General features: G+C 39.1%; 2 protein-coding genes across 3 annotated transcripts in view; both read left to right on the forward strand.

Annotated features, from left to right (window-relative positions):
- The window catches only part of LOC147175690 (LHFPL tetraspan subfamily member 3 protein-like), a 30,736-nt gene extending 20,419 nt beyond the window's left edge, over positions 1-10,317 (forward strand). Inside the window, exons 2-5 of one of the 2 annotated variants that reach the window (XR_015094604.1) lie at positions 7,382-7,618; positions 7,892-7,922; positions 9,253-10,004; positions 10,068-10,317. Coding sequence is in view for 1 of the 2 variants with exons in the window: in XM_086073892.1 (XP_085930018.1) it covers positions 7,382-7,618; positions 7,892-7,908 (254 nt within the window). In the remaining variant the exon portion in view is untranslated. Of the gene's footprint in view, positions 1-7,381; positions 7,619-7,891; positions 7,923-9,252 lie in introns of both variants that reach the window. The other variant, XM_086073892.1, reaches the window with a different exon arrangement.
- Positions 10,318-12,661: 2,344 nt separating this feature from the next.
- LOC147175691 (tripartite motif-containing protein 14) lies at positions 12,662-19,890 on the forward strand. The gene is made up of 7 exons (XM_086074802.1): positions 12,662-12,945; positions 13,774-14,663; positions 15,128-15,223; positions 16,197-16,445; positions 16,532-16,554; positions 16,836-16,978; positions 17,761-19,890. The coding sequence occupies exons 1-7, from the start codon at positions 12,693-12,695 to the stop codon at positions 18,303-18,305; spliced, it is 2,199 nt and encodes a 732-aa protein (XP_085930928.1). The 5' UTR covers positions 12,662-12,692; the 3' UTR covers positions 18,306-19,890.
- Positions 19,891-23,441: the final 3,551 nt, after the last annotated feature.

The raw sequence follows: 23,441 nt of genomic DNA on the forward strand, positions 1-23,441 counted from the left end.
TTAACTCATACCCCTATATAACTTAATGAAACATTCTCAAACATAATTCAAAACACAGTCATGTACATTCACCTGTACATTAATATGCACAATGAACTTGAGTCTTGTGTGACCAAAACACTTCTTTAAACTTTGCCATGCCTTGATGTTTATCATATCACACGACCAACTATGACTGACGGGACAGTGGCTTCTTCTTTTGAAAAAAGAGAGTAATTTTTAACCACAGTTATATTGATAACCTAGTAACCCATTTTTGGGAAGTTTTAACTCATCAAACACTCTAAAAACAGTTGGGTCAAAAATAACCCAATTATGGAACAAAAATAGACCGATCCACTTTATAAGTCAATTTGACCCATCGTTTTGGGTTGTTTTATACAAAATGACCCAATTTTCTGGCCCAAGTAAAGGATCTGACCAATATTTGTTAGTTGTTTTACACTAAAAGACCCATTTCTTCACTCAAAGTTGGGTCAAATTGACCCAAGTAGAGGATCGGTCCACTGTTGACCCAAAATTGGGTCATTTTTTACCCAACAGTTTTTAGAGTGCAATGTATTAACCCCTGTTGGATCAACATCTCGACCCAACATGCTAGGTCAAAACCTAACATTGGCTCTGCCGCTTTTTAACCCAATGCTGGCTTAGGGAAGTCATTCACAATAATATGCTCTATGAAGCCACACTACTCTAAACCCGGCATTCTGATTAATGGCTCATTTCTAGAATATGATTTAAGTAGCAAAATCCACCTGTTCAATCCATCACAGGGGGCGGCCATTTTGCCACTTGTTGTCGATTGAAAATGGCATTATAGTTGCTCAGGGCTCAGGTAACGACCAATCACAGCTCACCTGTTTTCTGAGTTTGGCCATGTGACGTTCACAAGCTGAGCCATGATTGGTTGTTACCTGATCAACAGCGATGTCATTTTCAGCCAACAGGCGACAAAATAGCCGCCCCCCCTTGAGATAGCTAAAAACGGGTGGATTTTGCTGTATAAGGTGTATCGAGCCATTCGTTGCATGTAAGCGCTGTAAATTTAGACTTTGTTATTTAAGAGGATTCTGCACTTCTGGAATGAGCGAGCTGCTGTGTTTATGGATGAGTCGACCCCGGGCTTAACATTTTATTTTAAAAAGTGTTTGACTGCATGAAGGGCGCTTGTGCTTCTGCTCTTGCCACTTGCCTGCATCTGGATTTACAGGAGGCCACCATGCAGATGCCAGGCATGAGCACAGTATTTCGAGCACATTCTATGATTCGCCATGATATTTCACTGCTCGCTTTCCCACTTTGTCCCCTGATGCTATCACTGCATGACAGGCTACTATTATTCTTCCTCTGCCTCTGCTCGATCCTTTTGGGTCATGTAAAATTCATGATGGCACTGAAGGCATGCAGCAGACACACGGATGGATCTGCTCCAGCTCTTGTTATACTCTAGTAAAAAAAATAACGCGAGGCTGAAAGAAATATAGGATTGACTCACTTCTTTTTTTTGGTGTGAATACATATATCCTACACGCACCAGTCACATTATGTCCTCGTGTGCAATCTAATGAGATACGGTACACACACGCACACACAGGTTTGTTTTGCTATCTTTGTGGGGCCATCTCATTGACATAATGCATTTCCTAGCCCCTTCCTCTAACCCCAACCATCGAAAATGATTGCCTACCCCTATTCCTTACCCTAACCTCAACCAAAACCCAATTCAAACCTAAACTCTAAAACCAAGTCTTGACCCTCAAAAAGAGGTCTAAACTTGTGGGGCCCAGCAAAACGGCCCCACATGGACGGGTGTGAAATCCCGAAATGTTGGCCCCACTATGTACAAAAACAAGACGACACACACACACACACACACACAAAACTACCTAGTATGAGGATAACATTGCTGATTGATACTGCCAATTGAGTACATTGATGATGAGTAGTAAATTGACTTTTTAAACACTTGTGTAAAAAAAAAAAAAAAAGTTGGGTCTCTCTAGTGCCAGCCCACCCAACAAACGTAAAATTAACCAAGTAAATATTTTGACATTTCTGAAAATGTTTGCTGTTGGGTAGGGCTGAGCGATTCTCAAACAATCTGATTTCGTGGTCGTCAAAGCGGCATTCTTTTAAAGCACTCGTATCCCCCAAAGCTCACCAATATATCAGTATAATCAATAGTTTGAACATTTATTTATAGAGATGGTCAATCTGAATATATGGAGTGGTGGCACTTGGACTTGGTCTTTGGTTTCTAAAGATAGTGACTCATTTTTTCTTTATTGCAGAAAACAATTATCTCTGTTTTGTTTTGGTTTAGTGGAAGGACATTTTGGCACATTTAGTTGTTAAATGGATACTTAACTCATAAGGCCATTTTCAGCAGTAAAAAAGTTAATATTTTGTCCAGAATTAATTTGATAACTTCATTATTTTTCATGTATTATTAATACCTTTCAAAAGACATTTTGCCACTTGCTGTCGACTGAAGATGACATCACCTGTGCTGAGGAAATAGGTGATGTCATCTTCAGTTGACAGCAAGTGTAAAAAAAAAAAAACTTTTTAAAGGTATTAATTTTTCATGAAAAAAATAATGAAGTTTTCACATTAATTATGGACTAAATATTATCTTCTTACTGTTGAAAATGGCTCAATGAGTCAAGTATCACTTTAATTTGTTCTATACAGTTACTCAACATGTTGGCTGAACTGTTGTAATTTGGGGACATTGATATACGGTATAGCCGTGTGTCATCTGCATAGCCATGATTACCAACATTGGCATTCTGAAGCATTTGACCCAAAGGTATCGTATCCATACTGAACAAAAGGGGTCCAAGGACTGACCCTTGAGGGACCCCACATGTCATGGCCATTCGATCAGATTCCAAACTTCCAATGGTCACGAAATAACTCCTTTCTTCCTAGTACTTCCATTTAATCCCACCCAAGTTTCCAACTTGCTTACAGTATTATATTTATTTTTTTAACACCTTGAAACCTGTTAGAAATGTATCAAAAAGTCAAGTCGTCTGTATCACTGTGTTTGTGACATTAACATACATACAGGTAAAATGATGCTTTTGCACCGGAGATAACCCGCCGTGGGCTCCACTTCTGTATAAAACGACAACATCTCTACAGTCGCAACCTGTGTCTGTCAAGACTTGAGCCAGGGGCGGACTCATGCACAGGATTCGAGAGGACGTCTGGCAGGCAGTGATACAGTATAAGTGAGTGACACGGGGCCAAGTACACAGCCCGTCAGCTCCGACTTCCATCTTGCCTGAATGAAAAGGTCTTGTTGTCTGGTACCACCTGGAGGCATTCACTAAACATAGCTCCAGCCAAAGGTTCCACTCGACTTGCGCATTCTGGTTGTTTAATCACCAAAGTTATCTCTCTCCCTAACCCTCCCTCCCTCCGTCCCTCCCTCGTTTTAAGGATTCAAAGGGAGTGAAATGGCGTGTTGATGCCTCTTGGTGAGCTTGCAGGGTGCTCGCTGTCCACCTGAATTAGAGAGAGTGTCTGACTCTTTGCTCTGGGAACTAGCGGGCCCACATGAATTGCTTATGACAGTTAGAGCCATGGGGGAGCGAAAGGAGGATGCTCTGCTCTTTTAAATTTGTCTCCTGCATGCATTGCTGTGTCGTTCCCTTTGTACTCACTCAAGCATCTTGAAATGTCCCCTGTTGTCAGGATTCAGGATAGTTGTAAGAACGTTTTTACTGAATACAACATGGAAATGTCCAAATAAATGCAGGTGGAAAGATTTGGGGGACATTTGGATTTATTATTATTATTACTAGTGCTTTTAGACCTCTTTGGCAGCAGTAGCCACTAGGGTGTGCCCAAAAATCGATTCTCATTTAGTACGATTTAGAATCGATTTTAAATGTCCCAAAATCGATTTTATTTAAATTATTTTATACTGTCTTGCATTTGTCTGTGTGTGCCTTTATTTGGAGCGCTGTTCATGTTGTACCCGATTTGGCCACTTAGGGGCAGTGTGGGTCCATGCAGTCTAATACACTGTTAAGTTGTAGCCACATTAGAGAGTAAAAGGAAAATAAAAGTTTTTTTTTTGCAGTGTGGAGACGTTCTTTTGAGTGATAAAAGTGCCGCGAGTAGCGCGCTAATTAGCGTTAGCGAGTCAGACTGGAGTAGATCATTACAATTCCTTGCACATCTATAGATTGAAGCAAAAATCATTGTCAATCAAATCATTTTGAATCAAAAATCGTTCTTAATCGATTCTGAATCGAATTCCAGACCCAAAAATCTGAATCGAATCGAATCGTGACACATTCAAAGATTCTCACCCCTAGTAGCCACACCAAATATTTCCTGTTCCTGAAGTTACAGATCAGAATGGCACAATGGTCAGGAGGAATTTTTGACTATTCCTCTCTCTCTCTCTCTCTCTCTCTCTCTCTCTCTCTCTCTCTCTCTCTCTCTCTCTCTCTCTCTCTCTCTCTCTCTCTCTCTCTCTCTCTCTGCAAAAAGTTTTTAGATAATATTACTGAATGTCCAGTGAGAATTTTTGGATTCGTACCACAGCATCTTGAAAATTGCATTTTCTTGGGAACTTGGGAATAAATTTTTCCATTGGTGATTGTAATCAAGTCCAAGCCCTGAGTTAGCAAAGCAGTGCCAAACAGTGTTACATCCGCCAGCATACTTTACAATTGGGATGTTTTGATAGTGGTGGGCTGGGCTTTCTTTTTCTCCACTCCTAGTATTGAGTGTTCCTTTCAAACAAGTCAACTTTGGTTTCATCTAGTGCGACATAGCTCAGGTTATAACCCGAACCCAGCTTTCGTATCAGCTTAAGCAGACAGTGCCTATTATTGTGATGATCAGATCACATGTGACCAGTTTATGCAGAAATGCAGGTTGTAAGGTCATAGGCTCCATCTAACTTTGTATTTTAAACCTGTTAAACTTTAAATTTCTTTTGAGTAGTTTACTGACTTGACCTTCTAAAAACAGTCCGCTGTATGAACCTGTGGATAGCAATGTTTAGTTTCATCAATGAACTACAATATTAGTGTGTGCGCATGTTTGTGTATGTGTGTGCTTTAATGCAAATGTTTGAGCAGCAATGTGAAGAGCAATTTATTTAAAATGGGCAAGGGCCTGCCAGAGAGCAGCCACAGTGATGAAAATGGAGGGAATACAATTATAGATTGAATTTACATTTAAAAGGCCAGTCCATAAAAGAAGGTAAACGAGCACTAAAGATGCAATTTCTATGTAACAATCAATGATAATGTTGAAAAGCAGGAGCATTCATCCCTCACACCCAAACACTCAGCAAAGTTAGAGCGGGAGCAATAGGGATAACTAAGTGGATTTTTTTTGGTGTGTTTTATTATTAATGTGCAAATGTGGTGCAGTCAGCTTCTTCAGATGTTTTTTTGCAAAGCGGGCAATTTGAATCCTAAGGCCCTATTTTTTATTTTTTTTTATATAGGAAGTGTAATAAAAAAAAATGAAAAATTAAAGGGCCTCTGATCTTATTGTGCTGCTCTGCTTCAAGATTCACTTTTACATTACACCGGCCAGACAAATTGAAGATCAGAGTGATTTGATCTTCTGACTGTGAAAAGCTGCAATTTCACATTTTCTTAACACTTGAAAGGCAAGTCAAAGGATGAAGTTGTGTGGCTAAACAAAAGAACAGTAAATGTAAAGCACAGTGGTTGTGAGTGACCCAACCCGTGAGCCGTCATTTTGTCTATTTATATATTTACATGTGAGCGCAAACTTTAGATAGGAGTACTGTATAGTAGCAGTGAACTTAACTCATCAAAACAATAATAAGCAGTTTGGCAGATAGTGGACAATTCAAAAAAATAAAGGTCTTGAACTATTTAATGCCAATCCCAGTTGAGAATTACACGTACACAACCAAACAACCTTGTCTTAACTCATTCACTGCCATTGACGGCTATAGACGTCAAAAATTCATTTAAATTATTTCTATTAGTTTAAAAAAAAATCCCACTTTTGCTAACAAGAGTATGAAAACCTAGATTTTTTTTAATTGTCAATTTAGAACAGATATAAAATTTGTAATTAATCGGGAGTTAACTAGTGAAGTCATGTGATTAATTACAATTAAAAAATGTAAACGCCTGACGCCCCTAATTACAAAAAATATATAAAAAATGAGGGACGTCAGACGATTAAATTTTTTTAATCATAATTAATCGCATGACTTTAATAGTTGACTCACGATTAATCACAAATTGTATATCTGTTATAAATGTACAGTAAAAAAATTCTAGGTTTTCATAAAAAATTTAAAGAAATGAAAAAAATGTTTAACTAATAGAAATAGTTCACATGAATTTTTGACGTCTATAGTCGTCAATGGCAGTGAATGAGTTAAGAATGTCCCAAATATCCTAATGCTAACGCATAGTAGGGCCCATGCAAGGCTCATCATTAATGATGTCATCGTTGACATTTTGGATGCAACGCGGCTATTGTTAACGTGGCAAAACATACACTGTCGTGGTGTCGCTGATTTATTGTAGTACCTTGTAGCAGCCTACTAGGAAGAAACAAGAAGTTTTTTTTTTGTCTATTGCTCTTAGCACTCTGCAGTCACTCTGCCAGCACCTCTCCAAAAGGATGCGACTTCTGATGTCACCGCAACGCCACTTTCAAAGATGAAGGTTTTCATTTAATTCTCGTACTGGACAGGAATAAGCCAGATTTACGACTTGACGAAATGTGCAACTTTACTGCCTTTTGAGTCCGCTGTACACATGAAAAAGTAATTGAAGTGGCCTTTTTTTTTTTTTTGCGTCATTCATTATGACAAAGTGTTCTTCACATCCCTCCCTCCTTAACTCATTCACTGCCGTTGACGGCTTTTGACAAAAATTCATTCGAACTATTTCTATTAGTTTAACATTTTTTCCACTTTTGTTAACAAAAGTATGAAAACCTAGAATTTTGTTATTGTACATTTAGAACAGATATAAAATGTATGATTAATCGTGAGTTAACTATTGAAGTCATGTGATTAATTACAATTAAAAAATTTAATCGCCTGATGTGAAAATATTATTAAAAAATTAGGAGCGTCAGGGCGGTTAAAATTTTTAATCGTAATTAATTGCATGACTTCACGAGTTAACTCACGATTAATCACAAATTCGATATCTGTTCTAAATGTACAATAAACAAATCTAGGTTTTCATACTCTTGTTAACAAAAATGGGGAAAAAATTTAACTAGTAGAAATAGTTCAAATGAATATTTGACGTCTATAACCGTCAATGGCAGTGAATGAGTTAATGATATCCTCACATGATGACCTCTATTCACACACATTGCCGTTTATGTGCCTTCCCTGCAGGTGTGAGTCTGGTACTGGGCTGTATGATCTACCCCGATGGCTGGGACAGCGACGAAGTGCGGCGAATGTGCGGGGAGCAGACGGACAAATACAGCCTGGGGGCCTGCTCCATGCGCTGGGCTTACATTCTCGCCATCATGGGCATCCTGGACGCGCTCATTCTCTCCTTCCTGGCTTTTGTTCTCGGGAATCGACAGGACGGCCTCATGACGGAGGAGCTGCTGGCTGAGAGCAAGGGTGAAAGTGACATCATAAGCTAATGATGATGTCATGTTTTATCATTTCTGTCTTTTAAAACCCAGCAGACTGCACAAATATGGTTGATGAGTTGTTGTTTAGGACACCATGCATCCTTGGTGTCCTCTGCTGGTGTATGTGAGAAATGCAAGCAGTCAACGTGTAGGATGCTTTTGGCAAAGTGTGTTCGTGGGAGTCTATTTATAGCATGACCTTGAGAGCGTGCAGATGCAGTTTAATTAATATTGTCTCCTTGTTTCTGTTATTTTTCAGAGGGAGGCAATGCTTAGCATTACGCATTTTGGTGAGTAACACAACATTTGACATGTGCATGTGTATTACCACCACATCATGTAATCAAACACAAAATAAGGGACTGGTGTTTTGGTAGCCATGTGTTAGTGATATTAACATTTTTAATGCAAATTTAAGAATACAAACAATTTGCCCTGAAATTTGATCCCTTCATACATCTTGCTCCAAAATAAAAAAAATGTTGACATTAATTCATTCACTGCCATTGACGGCTATAGACGTAAAAAAAATCATTTTAACTATTACTATTAGTTTAAAAAAAATTCCACTTCTGTTAACAAGAGTATGAAAACCTAAGAAAAAAATTATAGTACATTTAGAACAGATAAAATATGTGTGATCGTGATTTAACTAATGTAGTCATGCGATTAATTAAGATTTAAACAATTAAATCGCTTAATGCCCCTAATTTTTAATAATCTTGTATTTATTCATTTATTCTTAAAAGAAAAGATTATTAAAAAATTAGGGGCATCGGGCGATTACAATTTTTAATCGTAATTAATCACATGACTTCACTAGTTGAAATAAATGAAAATTACTCATTCACTGCCATAAATTCATAAAAATAAAAAAAGATTATTAAAAACTACGGGCAAGAAGCAATTAAAATGTTTAATTGTAATTAATCGCATGACTTCACTATTAACTCACGATTAATCCCAAATTTTATATCTGTTCTAAATGTACAGTAAAAAAAAAATCTAGGTTTTTATACTCTAAAAAAAAAAGTTAAACTAATACAAATAGTTCAAATAAATTTTTGACATCTGTAGCAGTCACTAATAAGTTAATAAAGCTTTTTCATGTAAACCACTTTAATGCTGTTGCATATTGTTAAATAAAGATGACGTTAATACAACATGCATAAACACAAAATAAAAATGTAATTGTAGACAAGTAAAAAAAAAAAAAAAAGTACTCATAGCTACAAGAATGGACAGGTGCAAACATCGTGCTAATGTATTTGATTGGATTTCATGTGTTAAGTTGCAAACTTTCATTTGTTTCAGTGATTTTTTTTTCCCTCCATGTACCTCACAGCTGGGGTCACCAACTCCGGTCCACAAGAGTCTCTATACTGCATGTTTGAGATGTTTTCCTACTTCAGCACACACACAAGTCTGTGTACCACATTTTGAAAATAGTCTTTCATTGTTAGCAAGAAACAAACAAAGAAAAAAAGTCTAACATTAAATAGCTTGTGTGTTTTTACACATCTTGTTAAAGGTTGAGATCATTTGAGTATTACCACACTACCAAATGTCACTTTTTGGAGGACATGCTGAATCATTCGTTTTGATTTGTCATACTTCCAGGCTCCTGTGGCCCACAGAGTAACCATCCCTTCAACATCACACGACAGGAACGAGGAGGAGAGAAAAACAGCCTCTTTCCCTCAACTTTTCAAAACCCCTCAGCCATTGACCTCTCCTGTTTGCTTGCAGCCCCTTACGTCATCCTCCAGCACATAGTCCGAACCCGTGTAATGCGGTGAGTCTGCAGAGCAACCCCCCCTTTGCATAGACTGACCATGGCGGGGGCGGAGACTGTTACTAAATGACAGGTGTGGACTCAGCACTACCTGCAACGACATCATTATCCGATACACACATGCTTACTGTACTACTGTACAACCCATTTACTATAATCTATGTTAACAAATACAATGATCTGTACGTTCCACTGTCAACATCTGCCTCACAATTTATCCAAACGAGCAGAATCGATGTACAGTCAATCTGTTGTGTTTCATCATTTTGGATGTAAAGGCTTGACAATGACACGGGGGGAAAAAAAAGGATTTGGACCATTTGTTTGTCTTTCTCTGTTCACATTTAACAAATATTCTATGTACAGTAGATTCAAGTATGTACAGAAAATATATTAAGAATAAGATGCTATAGGACTCGATCCCTTCTATGCCCGTCTAGCTAACTTTGCACAGTGCTTCAGTTCTGTTGTTTTTAGTATTTAACTGTAGTATCTACACTGTGATGGGGCTATTAGAGGATCGCCTGTTGCAGGACGTGTAGCCGCTGTGCGAACGTATGACTGAATGAACACACGTGTGCACGCTCGTGTGAATGTGTCACAGTCTGTGTGCGTGTAGTACTCACACACGTGCACACAGTTTTCCTGTTGTATATCTATTTTAATGTGTCTTTATCTGTTTGTGTTAACTAGTGAGTGCAAACAGGGTAACAGGATGCAGTGTCATCTAATGGTATGGCTTGTGCGTAAAGTGGAGATGAAATGGATTTAGCTTCACCTGTCTTGTGTAAATAGATATAGATAAAAGCCCATTGGGGTTATCTCACAGCAATTTAAGAGATTCCTTGAAGAAGACCGTATATCAAGACGTAATAAAGATTTTCACTCTATCACTCTTGTCCTTTTATTTTGGTCTGAGAATGTGGCTGTGGTGTAAATCAATCGCTGAATAACACTTTTGTCTGACAGCTGTTTTTAAACCATTGTTGGCATGTTGGCTAATGAATCCAAACTGATCACAGTTTCTTTATATGATGTCAAGTTTGTTGAGTTATAGGATCCCTGTTTTCAGTTCTAAAAAAAAATTGTATTGTATATAAATAAAACACATGGAATAGTTATGAGCTTTGGAAACCAAAAAAATGCATAAAACGAAATAAAACAATATGCCCAAGGTTAAGAGAAAAGTCGGCACTAATCCTATTAAACTATTATTAAATTAATTATTAAAATTACCATTTCATTAACTCATTCACTGCCATTGACGACTATAAAAGTCAAAAAATCTTTTTAACTATTTCTATTAGTTTAAAAAAAAATTCCCCACTTTTGTTAACAAGACTATAAAAACCTATAAAAAAATAACTTTTGTTGTACATTTAAACAGATATAAAATTTGTGATTAATCGTGAGTTAACTAGAGAATTCATACAATTAATTACGATTTTAAAAAAATTTACCACCTGAAGCCCCGAAATTTTAATAATCCTTTCTTTTTTTAATTCATTCACTGCCATTGACAGCTATAAAGGTCAAAAATTCATTTGAACTATTTCTATTAGTTGAACATGTTTTTCCACTTTTGTTAACAAGAGAACGAAAACCTAGAATTTTTTTATTGTTTGTTTGAAATGTGTGATATATTCATGAGTTAACTAGTGAAGTCATGCGATTAATTACGATTAAAAATTGTAATCGCCTGATACCCCGAATTTTTAATAATGACCAATTTTTGGATCAGTATGCCAATTTTTTAATCAGCATACAAATCTAACAACAGATTTTTATTTATTAATAAATCAATAGTAATATTAAAATGCTCAATGAAGCCTTAATGATATGTTGACTCCTTGGTCACTGAATATAAATGTTGCTGACGATTGGTTGATTTAACCGTCGCAGCCAAAATCATAATCACGATTAAGATTTGATTAATTGTGCACCTCGAACAATTAAGCATAAATAAGGATCATGCACTGATTTTCACACTTATTTACAAGTCTCATTTGGAGACTTGCAGATGACTACATGAGTGAAAATACAGTCTCTGAGATGTTGGTTCTACCTGTGGACATAGGTAACAGCTCGCCTTTATCGCGACCCCCTAGCTCCGCCCCAGTTGTCAAGGTAACCCTCTGCAGTAGAGGATGAGCAGAGACTGCATGAAACAGGACTCCTCATACTAATACCGAGTCCAGTTAGGGACCACAATGGAAATAAGCCTATGGCTTTATTGTGTTTTTAACCCTTTGGCAGCAGTTGTGTCGTATTTTTTGTAAACATGCTTCGTTTGTTGTCAATAAATATTTCAATCAATCAATCAATCAGTGATGTCAGAAAAAAAGAGGACGTGTAAAGATGACTATAATTCTTGATCCTGTAGTCATTTGTGGTTAATGTATTATTCATGTATGTATTATTGTATTATGCCTGTAAATTAGAATACAAAAATCTGTTGTAAACTAGATTACAGTGAATTGCTGCATAATAAATAAATAAATAAATTTCGAATAAATAGTCCAAGGATTATGTGCATGATTCATTGCAGTGAAAGTAATAATGCTTGTGAGTGGTTTGTGGTTGATTGCTTGCGTGTGGTTCATTGGCATCAAGAGAGTCGTTCTATGTCCCCACAGGGCCACATGGCCAATAACTTCATATTACGTTGTCTGCTTTTCATTAGATCACCTGCTGAACACACGCAACAACAGCAATGTGTTAGTTTGATGCTTAAATTGTGGTTTATTGTTTCTTTTATAGCAGGGTTATTGCATTTTGATAAAGCCCCTCTGGATCATGAATTAAACATGTATCCAAACAGCTGAAGTTAGTGTGTTTAAAAAAATGAAATAGATATGATAACCAAACCATTATTGTTTTCACTGCTGTTTTGTGTCCAAATTGTTTTGTTTTTGGTTTTTTGCGAGGAATTAAGAAAATGAAATGAGACCCAGCTATTCAGCATTTTCTGGGTTTGTCAAGTGACTTGACAAGCGAGTGCAAATTGATGTCAATTACAGTCAGCAGCAGAGGTAGGATTTATTTTTATTGTATTTTTTTGCCTCGAGTTTTTCTTTAGACAATTATTTAGGTATGTTTATTGAAGTTCGGTGCTATAAAACGGAAAGTGTCTCTGTCGGCTAACGTTACGCTTTACCTTTAAGAGTAGCAGGAAATGGGTTCAAATGTTTTGGCCCCGCCTCTCCACCTTCGTCATCCCGGAAGTGGATTTCCAAAAACATCGTATTCACGAAGGCACAACAACATGGGGGGAGTGTTGGAAACTCCAGCAAAGTGTCCTCTGTGCGACGAACTAACGCAGGACTCCGTCGTCCTCAAATGTAACCACCGCTTCTGCCAGCGATGTATCGGGGATCTGTGGAGTATTCACCCCGACGGGCCGTTCCGTTGTCCGGAGTGGAGGTGTAACACAAGCTACGACAAGCTGCCGTTTGCCAGCACCAAGTTATGGCTGCCAAACAACAGCAGTCGACGACTTTCGACAGTGAGCAGCCCTGGTACGCGATGCAGAAATGAAACTTAACTTTGAACGGTTTCACTTGGTACAGGTTTAATCTTTAAAACGGACAAATGGGCCAAGCAATTCCATAAAATTAAACATATAGCCATAGGTAAATGAGTAGTCAAAATATAAAGCCCTTTGTGAGCCTTTTAAGGTGGAAAAGCGCTATATGAATGAAGTACCATTTATCATATAAGGTATGATTGTAATTGATGACAAATAATTAAGCATTTATTTTAAAACTATGTACAATTGTAATTTGTACTCTTTCTTTTGCATTCTTGGTATATTTGGTTATTTATTTTTCATTTCATTTAACATTTATAACCCCTTAATGAATCACATACACTTATATTAAATGTGGAATACTATCATCTAAAGCTGAAAATACTTTACCTGAATGGTTTTAATACTAATGCTTTGCCAGAGCGTTTTAAATATATAGTTAAGTATATCAAAGAGGCAATATTAAAGCAGTTAAATGTCAAGCATCTTTTTTTAATATAAAGGCTTTGCTTTAATATGTAATTTTAATGAACACACACATTCTTGTTTTAACCCCTTAGTGCAGTCTAATCGCGGAAACGTTCATTATTATTTAATATTTTGTTGAGTATTCACACTAGTCCCAGACTATCCATATGTTGTCCATCCAATGCATTTCATTGTAATATAAAATCATGCCCATTCATATCCACCTAACTTGGCTTGACCGACAAACATTCACACCCTGCCCAATTCCAATTAGCATTCTTATACTAGTGTTATATCATTTATATTGCTGTTTTAATCCTTGCTGCTTTTGGTTGTCTGTTATTTCCAGGTATGTCCACTAAAATCTCAACCACACTGACAAGGCCCTCACTGGCTAGCCGACTCCTTGGCAAGAGAAAGGCCAGCGCTCCTGGTCCAGAGCAACCTGACACAAAGCGACCAACGACAGGTGAGCGGCCATCTGTCAGCAAGACTCCGATAAATTCCCCGTCGGACACAGCAGAAGACCCACCCAGTGTAGAGGCAACCGAGAATGGGCTGAATCCCGAGTGGGATGGCCATACAGCCTCCTCATATGAGGATGATGATGATGATGATGATGATGGGTCACAAGAAAGTTCACAGCAACCTATTCCAACTGAAAATGTGGAACCAGATGACTCCGACGCCATCGCTGAATCAGATTTATGTGGTGTCCTTCCTCTTGTGACACCGCACCAAGATGGCCACGTGTCAGGCGACGCTGCTGCCAGTAGTTGTTCGTTTACTGCAGCCTCCACTTCACTGGTATCACTTCCCCTTGTACAGAATGTCAGCAAGCCACAGATGATGCTCCCCAAACATGGTGCTGTCGCTTCAGGATCCCCAAGCAGGATTGACGTATTTGGCCAGCCTCAGAGCAAAAATACAGGCCCCGTGCCATGCCATTATTGCACTGGAAGAATCGTAAAACAGTTGGCGGTGAAGACCTGCCTGGTGTGCGGAGCCTCCATGTGTGCCGAGCATCTGCGTCCCCACATGGAGTCCCCCGTGTTCCAAAGTCACGCACTGGTTCCGCCCACGGTGGACATTTCTGTTTGGAGGTGCCAGGAGCACCAGGAGATCAACCGCATCTACTGCCGGCAGTGCGCCGTCTGCGTCTGCACAGTGTGCACCGTCATCGGCTCCCACCGCGGTCACGTCTGCATCAGCATCAGGGAGGCAGAGCAAGAGCTCAGGGTAAGCGTGTGCTAGGGCTGAACAGTTAATTGAATTCGATGTAGTAGAATGCAATTTTCTAATCGCACAGGCTGCAATTTGGAGGGATGAAACTGCTTCATTTCGATTGTTTGTCATTCTCCGCCATCAAATTGACAAGCAAAGAGTTACAATAACAAATGTCCCCAATATTATGTGCGGGGGACTGTACATACTGGGGCTGAATGACTTTGAAGTGACTTTGAAAAAAATCACATCAACTTGACATGTTTTCTTGGAACAATGGTATGTAAACATATGGACATCACTTCTTAAGCATTGAATGGCTCTAGGCACTATGTAAATACATTTAAATATATGATGTCAATTTGAAATGAATTGCTCGGCCATAATTGGAACTAGTGAAGGAAAATGGTCACATTTGGCCCAAATGTCGGTCTCTGCATTGGTTTGTGTAACACAGGAAGGTGTGTGTGTTTGTGCAGGGTAATCTGAAAGGGGAGATCCATCAGCTGCAGAGTGTAGAACAGCAAGTGAAAGACCAAGTGACAGAATTCACTCAGAAAGAAGAAGCCGTCAGAGTAAGAAAAAAAAACCGTACATGCATGTTTTGTTTTATTCCGTGTTTTCATGTGACACTGACTTTTGGTTGTCCCGTCGCAGCAGCACATGATCATTTTCCTTCTAAGCCTATTTCTGCATCTTTTCTAGTATTAACTGCCTTCATCAACCTTCCCTTAAGTCTCCCTTTGTCTCTCTTGCCTGGCTGGCTGCACTCATCCTTCCAAACATACAATGCTAGGGTTTTTCCTGGCTCAAATTGGGGCAGAGGTGGTATCATCCGGAGTATGATGGGTGACCACCGATACCAGGTATCGGTATCTGTGCCAATACCACTCTTATTTTAAGGTATCGGTACTCACGGCGGTGACGATACCATTATCGGCTGCCCGCGGCGTTTTAGGATTAGGGACAGGAAATTAAAAATGATATAAATACAAAGTTACTTCATAGAATTTTAAGAAAAAATAATATAGTTGGGTATATAGGTCTTTATTTAAAATCATCTGTCATTTATGGGTGGGGAATTTTATTTACTAGTGGTATCGGTATTTGGTATCAGTAGTGGTGACTAATCAAGAGTTGTGTATCGGTCGGGAAAAAAGTGGTATCGAACATCCCTAATCCTGACCATGTGCCATGACGTGCATGTATTCTGTAAATTCAACTGACTCACTCTCATTTATTACAGGCAACATATAATAATTCCATGTTTCAATAATAAGAATGATAGTTCCAATAAGAATATGGCTGTTATCATGTTAAAGCATTCATTCATTATCAGTCACTCAAGCTGGAGGTGGCAAGAAAATAAGGTGGAGGTGGCCGCCTCTGAATTTTCTACACAGGAAAAACCCTGAATGCCAAGAAATAGTGTTTGACCCCTTCTCAAATTAATTTGTTCCATGTCAGACAAAGTGCCGTTTTTGAACGATGATTATCTTTATTAAGTGCAAAAACCAATTCATTTGTGCCTGTCTTGCACAACTGCAGGGGGTTATGAACGAAGCGCGGGCAGGCGTGCGTCAGCAGTACGCAGCCATCAACGAGGCCCTGCAGCAGGAAGAGCAATCGGCGCTCGAGTGTGTGGAAGAGGAGGAGAGCAGGGTGGTGGGCGACCTGCAGGAGAAGCTCAGCCACCTTCAAAACTCCCTGCGCTCCATCCAGGAAGGACTATACACCTTGGAGACATTGGTTGATGCCAAGGGGAAAAATCTCATCAGGGACCAAGCCTTCATTATGGTGAGTTTGTATGGTATGGTTGTCGTATATGACATATTTATCAGTCATAGCTAAACATGACAATATGTTCTATTCCTTTGTCACAGGAATACAGAAAAGTACCCCAACTGTAAGTCATTCACTTCTACTTTATTATGGAACCTAATTTAATTCATAAACGAATAGTCCAGTATACAAACTGTAATATACTATATAAACAACGTAACGGCAATTTCCACAGTCTGATGAGGCCATTATCAAAATTAATGGATTCAACACCATTATTTGAATTTATGTAAAGGAAATTGTCATATTGGAGAAAAAAAAAAGATTATTTACAAGGTTAAAAATCATTACATTTGTGGCCCGATTAAGTGGTATTCCTATGGTCTTCATGTTGTCTCCGCTCAGCAACATGGAAACTGTGCATCAGTCGGAGGCTCCGGAGGAAGCGAATGAAGCTCGGCTGAAATGTCTTCAGCAGTGGACGGAGAAACGTCTCAACATGGTGGTCATCTCGAAGCCGAAGGACCGAGAGCTCTACACAGTGCTCTGTGAGACTTGATAGCCTTCCATTCATTATAATCAAACCTTTTAAAACAAAGCCAGAAGAGATGCAACTAAATATTTTTATCAAGTAAAAGTCAAACCAAAATGTTTATTTTCCTTTACAATAATAATATGTTACTTGTGCCCACTAGTCTAAACACATTCTATTAATGTTGAGTTTTTGGAATAGGAGTTAAGCAGCAAAATCCACCCGTTTTTATCCATCTCAGGGGGCGGCCATTTTGCCACTTGCTGTCGACTGAAAATGACATCACAGTTAATGACCAATCATGGCTCAGCTTCAGAAAAAAAACACGAGAATCCGTCATTGGTTGTTATCTGAGCCCTGAGCAACTGTGATGTTGTTTTCGATCGACATCCAGTGACAAAATGGCTGTTCCCTGAAATTGTAAAAAAAAATAATAAAAAAAGTGTATTTTGCTGCTTTAATCATAAATAAAGAAATTAATAAGCAAAAAACTTCCCCTTTAGAAAGCTTTTTTTTTTTTTTTTAAATGGATCAGATTAAAAATGATTTTTAATGTCCATCCCTTTAAAAACCTGGACATTATTTCAACTTGGCAGTGCACATAAATTAAGATTCTGTTATGGGTTTGGTCCGTAACATGTCAGAAAAATGCTGATCATTGTTTTCCAAAAGGAAAGCTAATGTTTTGTTTTGATTGTCTGTTGTCATGAAGGACAACAGAAATCGATGGTTTCATAACTAACGCCCCCGCCCCTTCCCCTTCTCTCTCTAAGAGTTTTTTTTTTCCTTCATGCGCAGATGGCACTGTTCCCATCTTTAATGCCAACACGGCCCATCCTAAGCTGCAACTATCCGATAACAACAGGAGGGTGACCTACACCGAGGCCCAGCGGGCCTTCACCAATCAAGATGCTCGCTTCAGCTACTTCCCGCAGGTGCTGGCCAAGCGCGGCCTTCGTGGAGGTCGCTGGTACTGGGAGGTGGATGTGCCCGTAGACGAAGGCCGCTGGAAGGTGGGAGTCTGCGAGGAGCGCATGGAGAGGAAAGGTCAACGGGACAGCTCCCGTTTGGGCTTCAACACATCCTCCTGGTGCCTGGCGTGTGATAGGAGGAAGCTGGAAGTGCTGCACAACAAGACGGCGACGCTCGTGACTGCAGACAGGCTGCAGCGGGTAGGAGTGTTTCTTGACCATGATGGTGGGATGTTAACATTCTTCAATGTGACACCAGGGGGCAGTCTTGCTTCAATGCATTTGTACAAGCACAAGTTTACTGGGCCCTTGTACCCTGCGGTGTCTGTGTCCAAAGCCCAGCTGGCCATCTGCAATTTATTTGAGTCTTAATTGGCATTTTCCATAATCATCCTTACGCTAAGAATAATCTACTATAGAGCCTGAGGGCTATTTTTATAGAAGAGAGCATAAAAGCTGTCATTTTTACTATGTTCATATGACATTCTAATTGTTTGAATTCTGAAGAGTGCATTCTACTCATTTCACATTTCTTAAACTGATTTAAACCATTCAGTGTTGTAAAACCTCACAAAATCTAAGATATGCAGGTAGCAAGTTTCCACATGCCCACAATTTCCACATTGCACATTATTGTGAAAAATGTGGGGGTTAAAAAATCCTATTTACTGGAATGAGACATTCGTCAACAAATTTGCTCTTTCATGTTTCAACTTCAAACTGTTGAGCTCTTTCAGGATGTCTTAGGAAGTCTTCTACATTCCAATATTGACCTAAAATCCCTTGACCTTTCAAATGAATTATGACCGTTCTACCTTCATTTTCCACATTTTTTGACTGATTAAAACCATTCCAAGTTGAAAATGTCAGCTCTTCAGAAGTCAACCCAAAAATTTACTTTACAATTACAGGCTCCAGCACGCTCACAAATAACTCTCCTGAGGATAAGCAGTTTAGATAATGGATGGATGGCTGTTGTATGTGCCCCCACTAGTCTAAACACGGTATTGTTATTTAATACTGTATTGTGTTTGTGGAAAATTAGTTAAGCAGCTAAATCCACCATTTTCATCCATCTCAGGGTGGCCATTTTGCCACTTGCTGACAACTGAAAATGGCATCACAGTGGGTGGCTCAGGTAATGACTAATCATGGCACACCCGTTTACTGAAGCTGGCCTTAATGAGCGGCAAAATGTAAAATGGGTGGATTTTGCTGCTTAAAAAGAACCCCGACTGTGATGACAAGTTTGCTCCATATAATTTATTTGGTTGTTACTAACATAACTATGAGATAGATTTTTCAAAAATCATTTCCAGTATAATACATTTTGTAGAAACTTTATTTGGACGTACGGCACCATTGTTATTTACGTGCCAAATGCATTCTGCATAGTGAAGTTTATTGGCGGCAGGCTCTCTGTCGAGCAATGTGAAACGGATATAAAGAAAGCAAGGTAAGCCTCCGCAGCGTTCCTAAAGAAACAACATGCGATCTTGAGAGCTCTCGTAGGGCTGCATAGAACATATTGTAAAGAACATTTTTGGATTGACTTCCGTTTTAAGCATTCACGTTCAATTTTGTCAGAAATGGGCATTCGCCAGTTAATCTTACAGTGGATCCCTGCATACTCGCGGTTCGGCACCTGCCCTCCGTTATTCACGGAAAAAGCACATCGGAAGTGTATCGGTGGTTTTTAAAGAATTTTTGGGGTTTAAAAAATATTTTAATGCATTTCGATGGCTGTCAATTATTCACAGACTTTTCGCTAGTCATGGGTCAGCCCAATCTCTCTTTTTCTCTGCGACGAGTGGGTGTCCACTGTATTATGGTAATACCACAATTTGACCTTTTTGTCTGTCAATAATCATGAAGCAATGTTTTAATGTGATAATTCTGTCTTTCAAAATTCTTCCTGTCTTTCTACAGAAATTAAATAAAGGAAATATACAACTTTCTTGATTGAATTTAGTCTTGTTCAGCCGCCGTAAGTACAAGTTAACGTGCCAACTTCCTGCCGCAACATGTGAGATTGGCTGACGTCTGACGATAATGTACCCCAATGGATAGCTGGATGTTGTTTGAGAAATGAGAAACTAGTGTCTTTCTTCAGCTCAGACTCATGAGAGACCCTCTCTCTCTCTCTCTCTAGTCAGTGAATGGTGCCAATACAGTGGGGATAAAAAAGGAAAGTATACACATCCCCTTTGAAATATTAATGAGCTAAAGATTAATCATTTTCAATATTCATATCTGAATGAATAAATGCAAAAGACAAACAGGGTAGAGCAGTTGTGGGAGAAATGTAGCCTGCACCTCCTTTTTTTTTTAAATCTATCCTGCCAAGCAGTCTTGTAATACTTGTTGCATCAATTTAGGCATTTTTCCAGAAATTTATATTTATCTAATTGAATATCTGGTGTGCTTCTCCAATGAAAGACGATTTGATAACATCTTAATTCCCTGGGTGAGGTACGATTACGGTTTGATTTTGTACGGCTCAGTTCAAGAGACTTAAACGTGGCATTTTCTTCAAAGATTTAGCTTTCCAATAAAAGACTGTTCAATACGTATCTTAGTTTGATTAGATTCACTCACATTTTAAATCAAAACAAGTTTTTGAATTCAGATATGTTTTTGTTACACCCCATATGTATAAGAGAACTTGCTGACACAGCACTTCTTTCGATCGATTTTGCTGGTGTACTTCTAGAGGAGCGGATCTGTTAAAATGTCATTTTCAGTGTGAACCTCATGTTTATTTCATTGCATCTCGGCCGACATGATTCATGAGGTCTGTTGGTTGTCGAGAGCGAGAGAAAGCTGGGGGCAAATGCGAGGAGCAGGGGCGTGCACCGTCTCGACGCACGGGGTCGTCATGCCTTGTGGCTACATCTTGCGTTGGCATGGCAACAGCTGGTGAGCTCAGGTGTGCGGGGAGCCTCACATGTGAGTCACCTGGCAGGCTCGGCTTGGCACAGAATGGAAATGTGAGACGAGGCTAGTGACAGGTCTTTTTTTTGTTTGTTGACCCCCACTCTCTTGGCTTGGCCTCTGGGCAATTGTGTTTATTTTTCGCTCACCTCAGGACTTCTGCAGAGATGCTCTTGATTAAAATGTTGTGTTTGTGCTTTGCCAAAAAAAGTCAATGTTACAGACTAGTATCACATGCCACTGTGTAATTGACACAAGGATATCCAAACCGTTTTCACGAGGGGTCACATACAGATGATAGGAACAGTCTTTGTGTTTGAGAAGCATGCTCAAATCAATTCGATATATTGTAGGTCAGGATATGGTTACAAGATAAATATATTAAATGGAAGAAAAAAAACAGGCCACTCAATTTGGTCTTATCTATGACAAACAAAAAGCATTACACCAGTGCAAATCTCTTGGCTACATGTTGGCCTTCATGTTCAAATTGAAAAAATAGAAATTACTAAAATAATACAATTAATTAGTTACTCTTCCGCATTCTCTCCGTGCCATGCATGCACCCATGGCAGACAACGAGGCACTCTAAAGTGGTCGCATCAGGCCAAAGCCCGGTGTACATGCATGTGTCAAGTCAGAATTATTATTTTTTTTCAAAAATATGGCGTCTAATTTTAAGAACAATACTGTAGTGTGGCAATTTTTCTTAAACCTACTTTTTAGAAATAAAATTGAATTCTTTTTTTTTTTTCAACACAAAACGCTTCAATTTTTTAACATTAGATAATAGTGTGTCATCGTCTTTGTACATATAATACTTAAAACTTTCATGAACAGAACATGTGGTGAGCCAAGTAAACACGTGCTGCGGTCTGCAATTGGCCTCAGGGTTTGTTTGTTTTTTTTTTGTTTTTTTTGCTCACCCCTGCATTGACATGTCAGCACATTGGACGAGAGAGGGCAAAGTGGCACTATCTATTTCAACACTGTTATGAGCTATGTCTGCTATGTCCCATGCACACTAACCATCATTCATCATCCATCAGCATGGTTCACACCAGACAAGGTGCTCATTCTTCCTTTAAGTACCCCCTGCCTCTCTGTCTTCACAGTTAAGCAAACATTTTCGCTGTGATTTTGAGTCCTCTTCAAACATGCCGTCTGAAATCTGCTGTACTTGACACGTCCTACGATGACAGACTGGGTCCTCGCAGAGCATCTGAGTAGTGAGCTCTCTTGATAGTCAAGAGGCGACTCGGAGTCTGCGTTTTTGTCAAGGACATGTTCATCGAACGGATTCTTTCACGCTTGGCGAAGATGAAATGCCATGTATAACCCCCACCCCCTCCACCCGCCTGCTGCCTCTCTGATAGCTGCTCTGGCCTCAAGGCGCACGTCAGCATATGCCTGATTGCAAGACCTCAAATATCCTACCTTATGTGTGTCCTAAAGACAGCCAATTTTGCGCTATTACTTTTGATTAATGCAACATAATCATTTGGAAATGAGGCCATCAGGATGGACTAGTGATCTGTACGTCTGCTTCGTAGTTATTGGTTTATGTCATGTTCACTGCAATCATCTATGGGTCTTTGAAGGGGTTTAAAAAACACTATTAATTTCAATAATATGTACCCCAAAAAAATTTATATCACATCAACGCACATTAAAAAAAAATTAATCGTAAGGGTATTAATCACTAATTGGTCCATCTTTTTGCTACAGATACCTGAAGAAGAAGAACTTTGCCAACGTAGTAGTATAGTTGCAGCTCATGTCGGACTCAATGGGATAACCACCGCTTACCTTTCAGAGCTCGATCCTGCGTTTGTTCGTAGCTGAGTCCAGTGATTCAGGCTCCCGCCTTTTGTCTCCCTCTGCTTTGCATTTGCTAGCTTCTACCAAAGGGTGAAAGTGGCTAGAATTTCTCGCCGGAACTCCCTGACATAAAGGTCGCTGCGAGAATGTTTTTGTTTTGTTTTTTTAAATGATGTGCAAAATAGCAGATAACAAAAACACTGACGTGCACACATCGACGTGACTCGTCAGATACACAGAGCACGAAGCCGGTGGACAGAATTCCGTAAATAATAGATATCGTTGGAAACGGATTACGCTACACAAGCACACTGGAACAATTCAAAAGCACTTTGTGCTATGTTCACACCAAAAATTACTGGGAAGCGTTCCGCTGTCCTGGCAAAAGTATTTACCCCCGTACAAAAATTGCATCCCCTGCCGTGGGATATTATAACTTTTACCACAGAAAAGTGGAGATTCTTCGAAAAGGTTCATTGCAAACATATTTAAACTTCAAACATCTGGAACAAAACAGAAAAACAGTAACATTCAGTCGTCTGAATGTATATCTGAGATTTCCTACTACGTGTGTGGTCATTGAGTGCAGCGCGAGTGCTTGCTTTTCTTTTTCTTCTCCACGATTAATATTTTTTTCTTGTTTCAAAACAATGCCCACGTGTGTTTTTATGTATTTATTGAAAAACATGCGTTGTACCCGCAGGAGGGCATACATTTTTTTTACGGGGTATTAAGTGGCTGCCCGTGTTGTTG

The sequence above is a fragment of the Leptonotus elevatus genome, chromosome 4, assembly GCF_054856555.1.
Source record: "Leptonotus elevatus isolate MCC_2025b chromosome 4, RoL_Lele_1.0, whole genome shotgun sequence".
In the NCBI taxonomy this organism is placed as follows: Eukaryota; Metazoa; Chordata; class Actinopteri; order Syngnathiformes; family Syngnathidae; genus Leptonotus; species Leptonotus elevatus.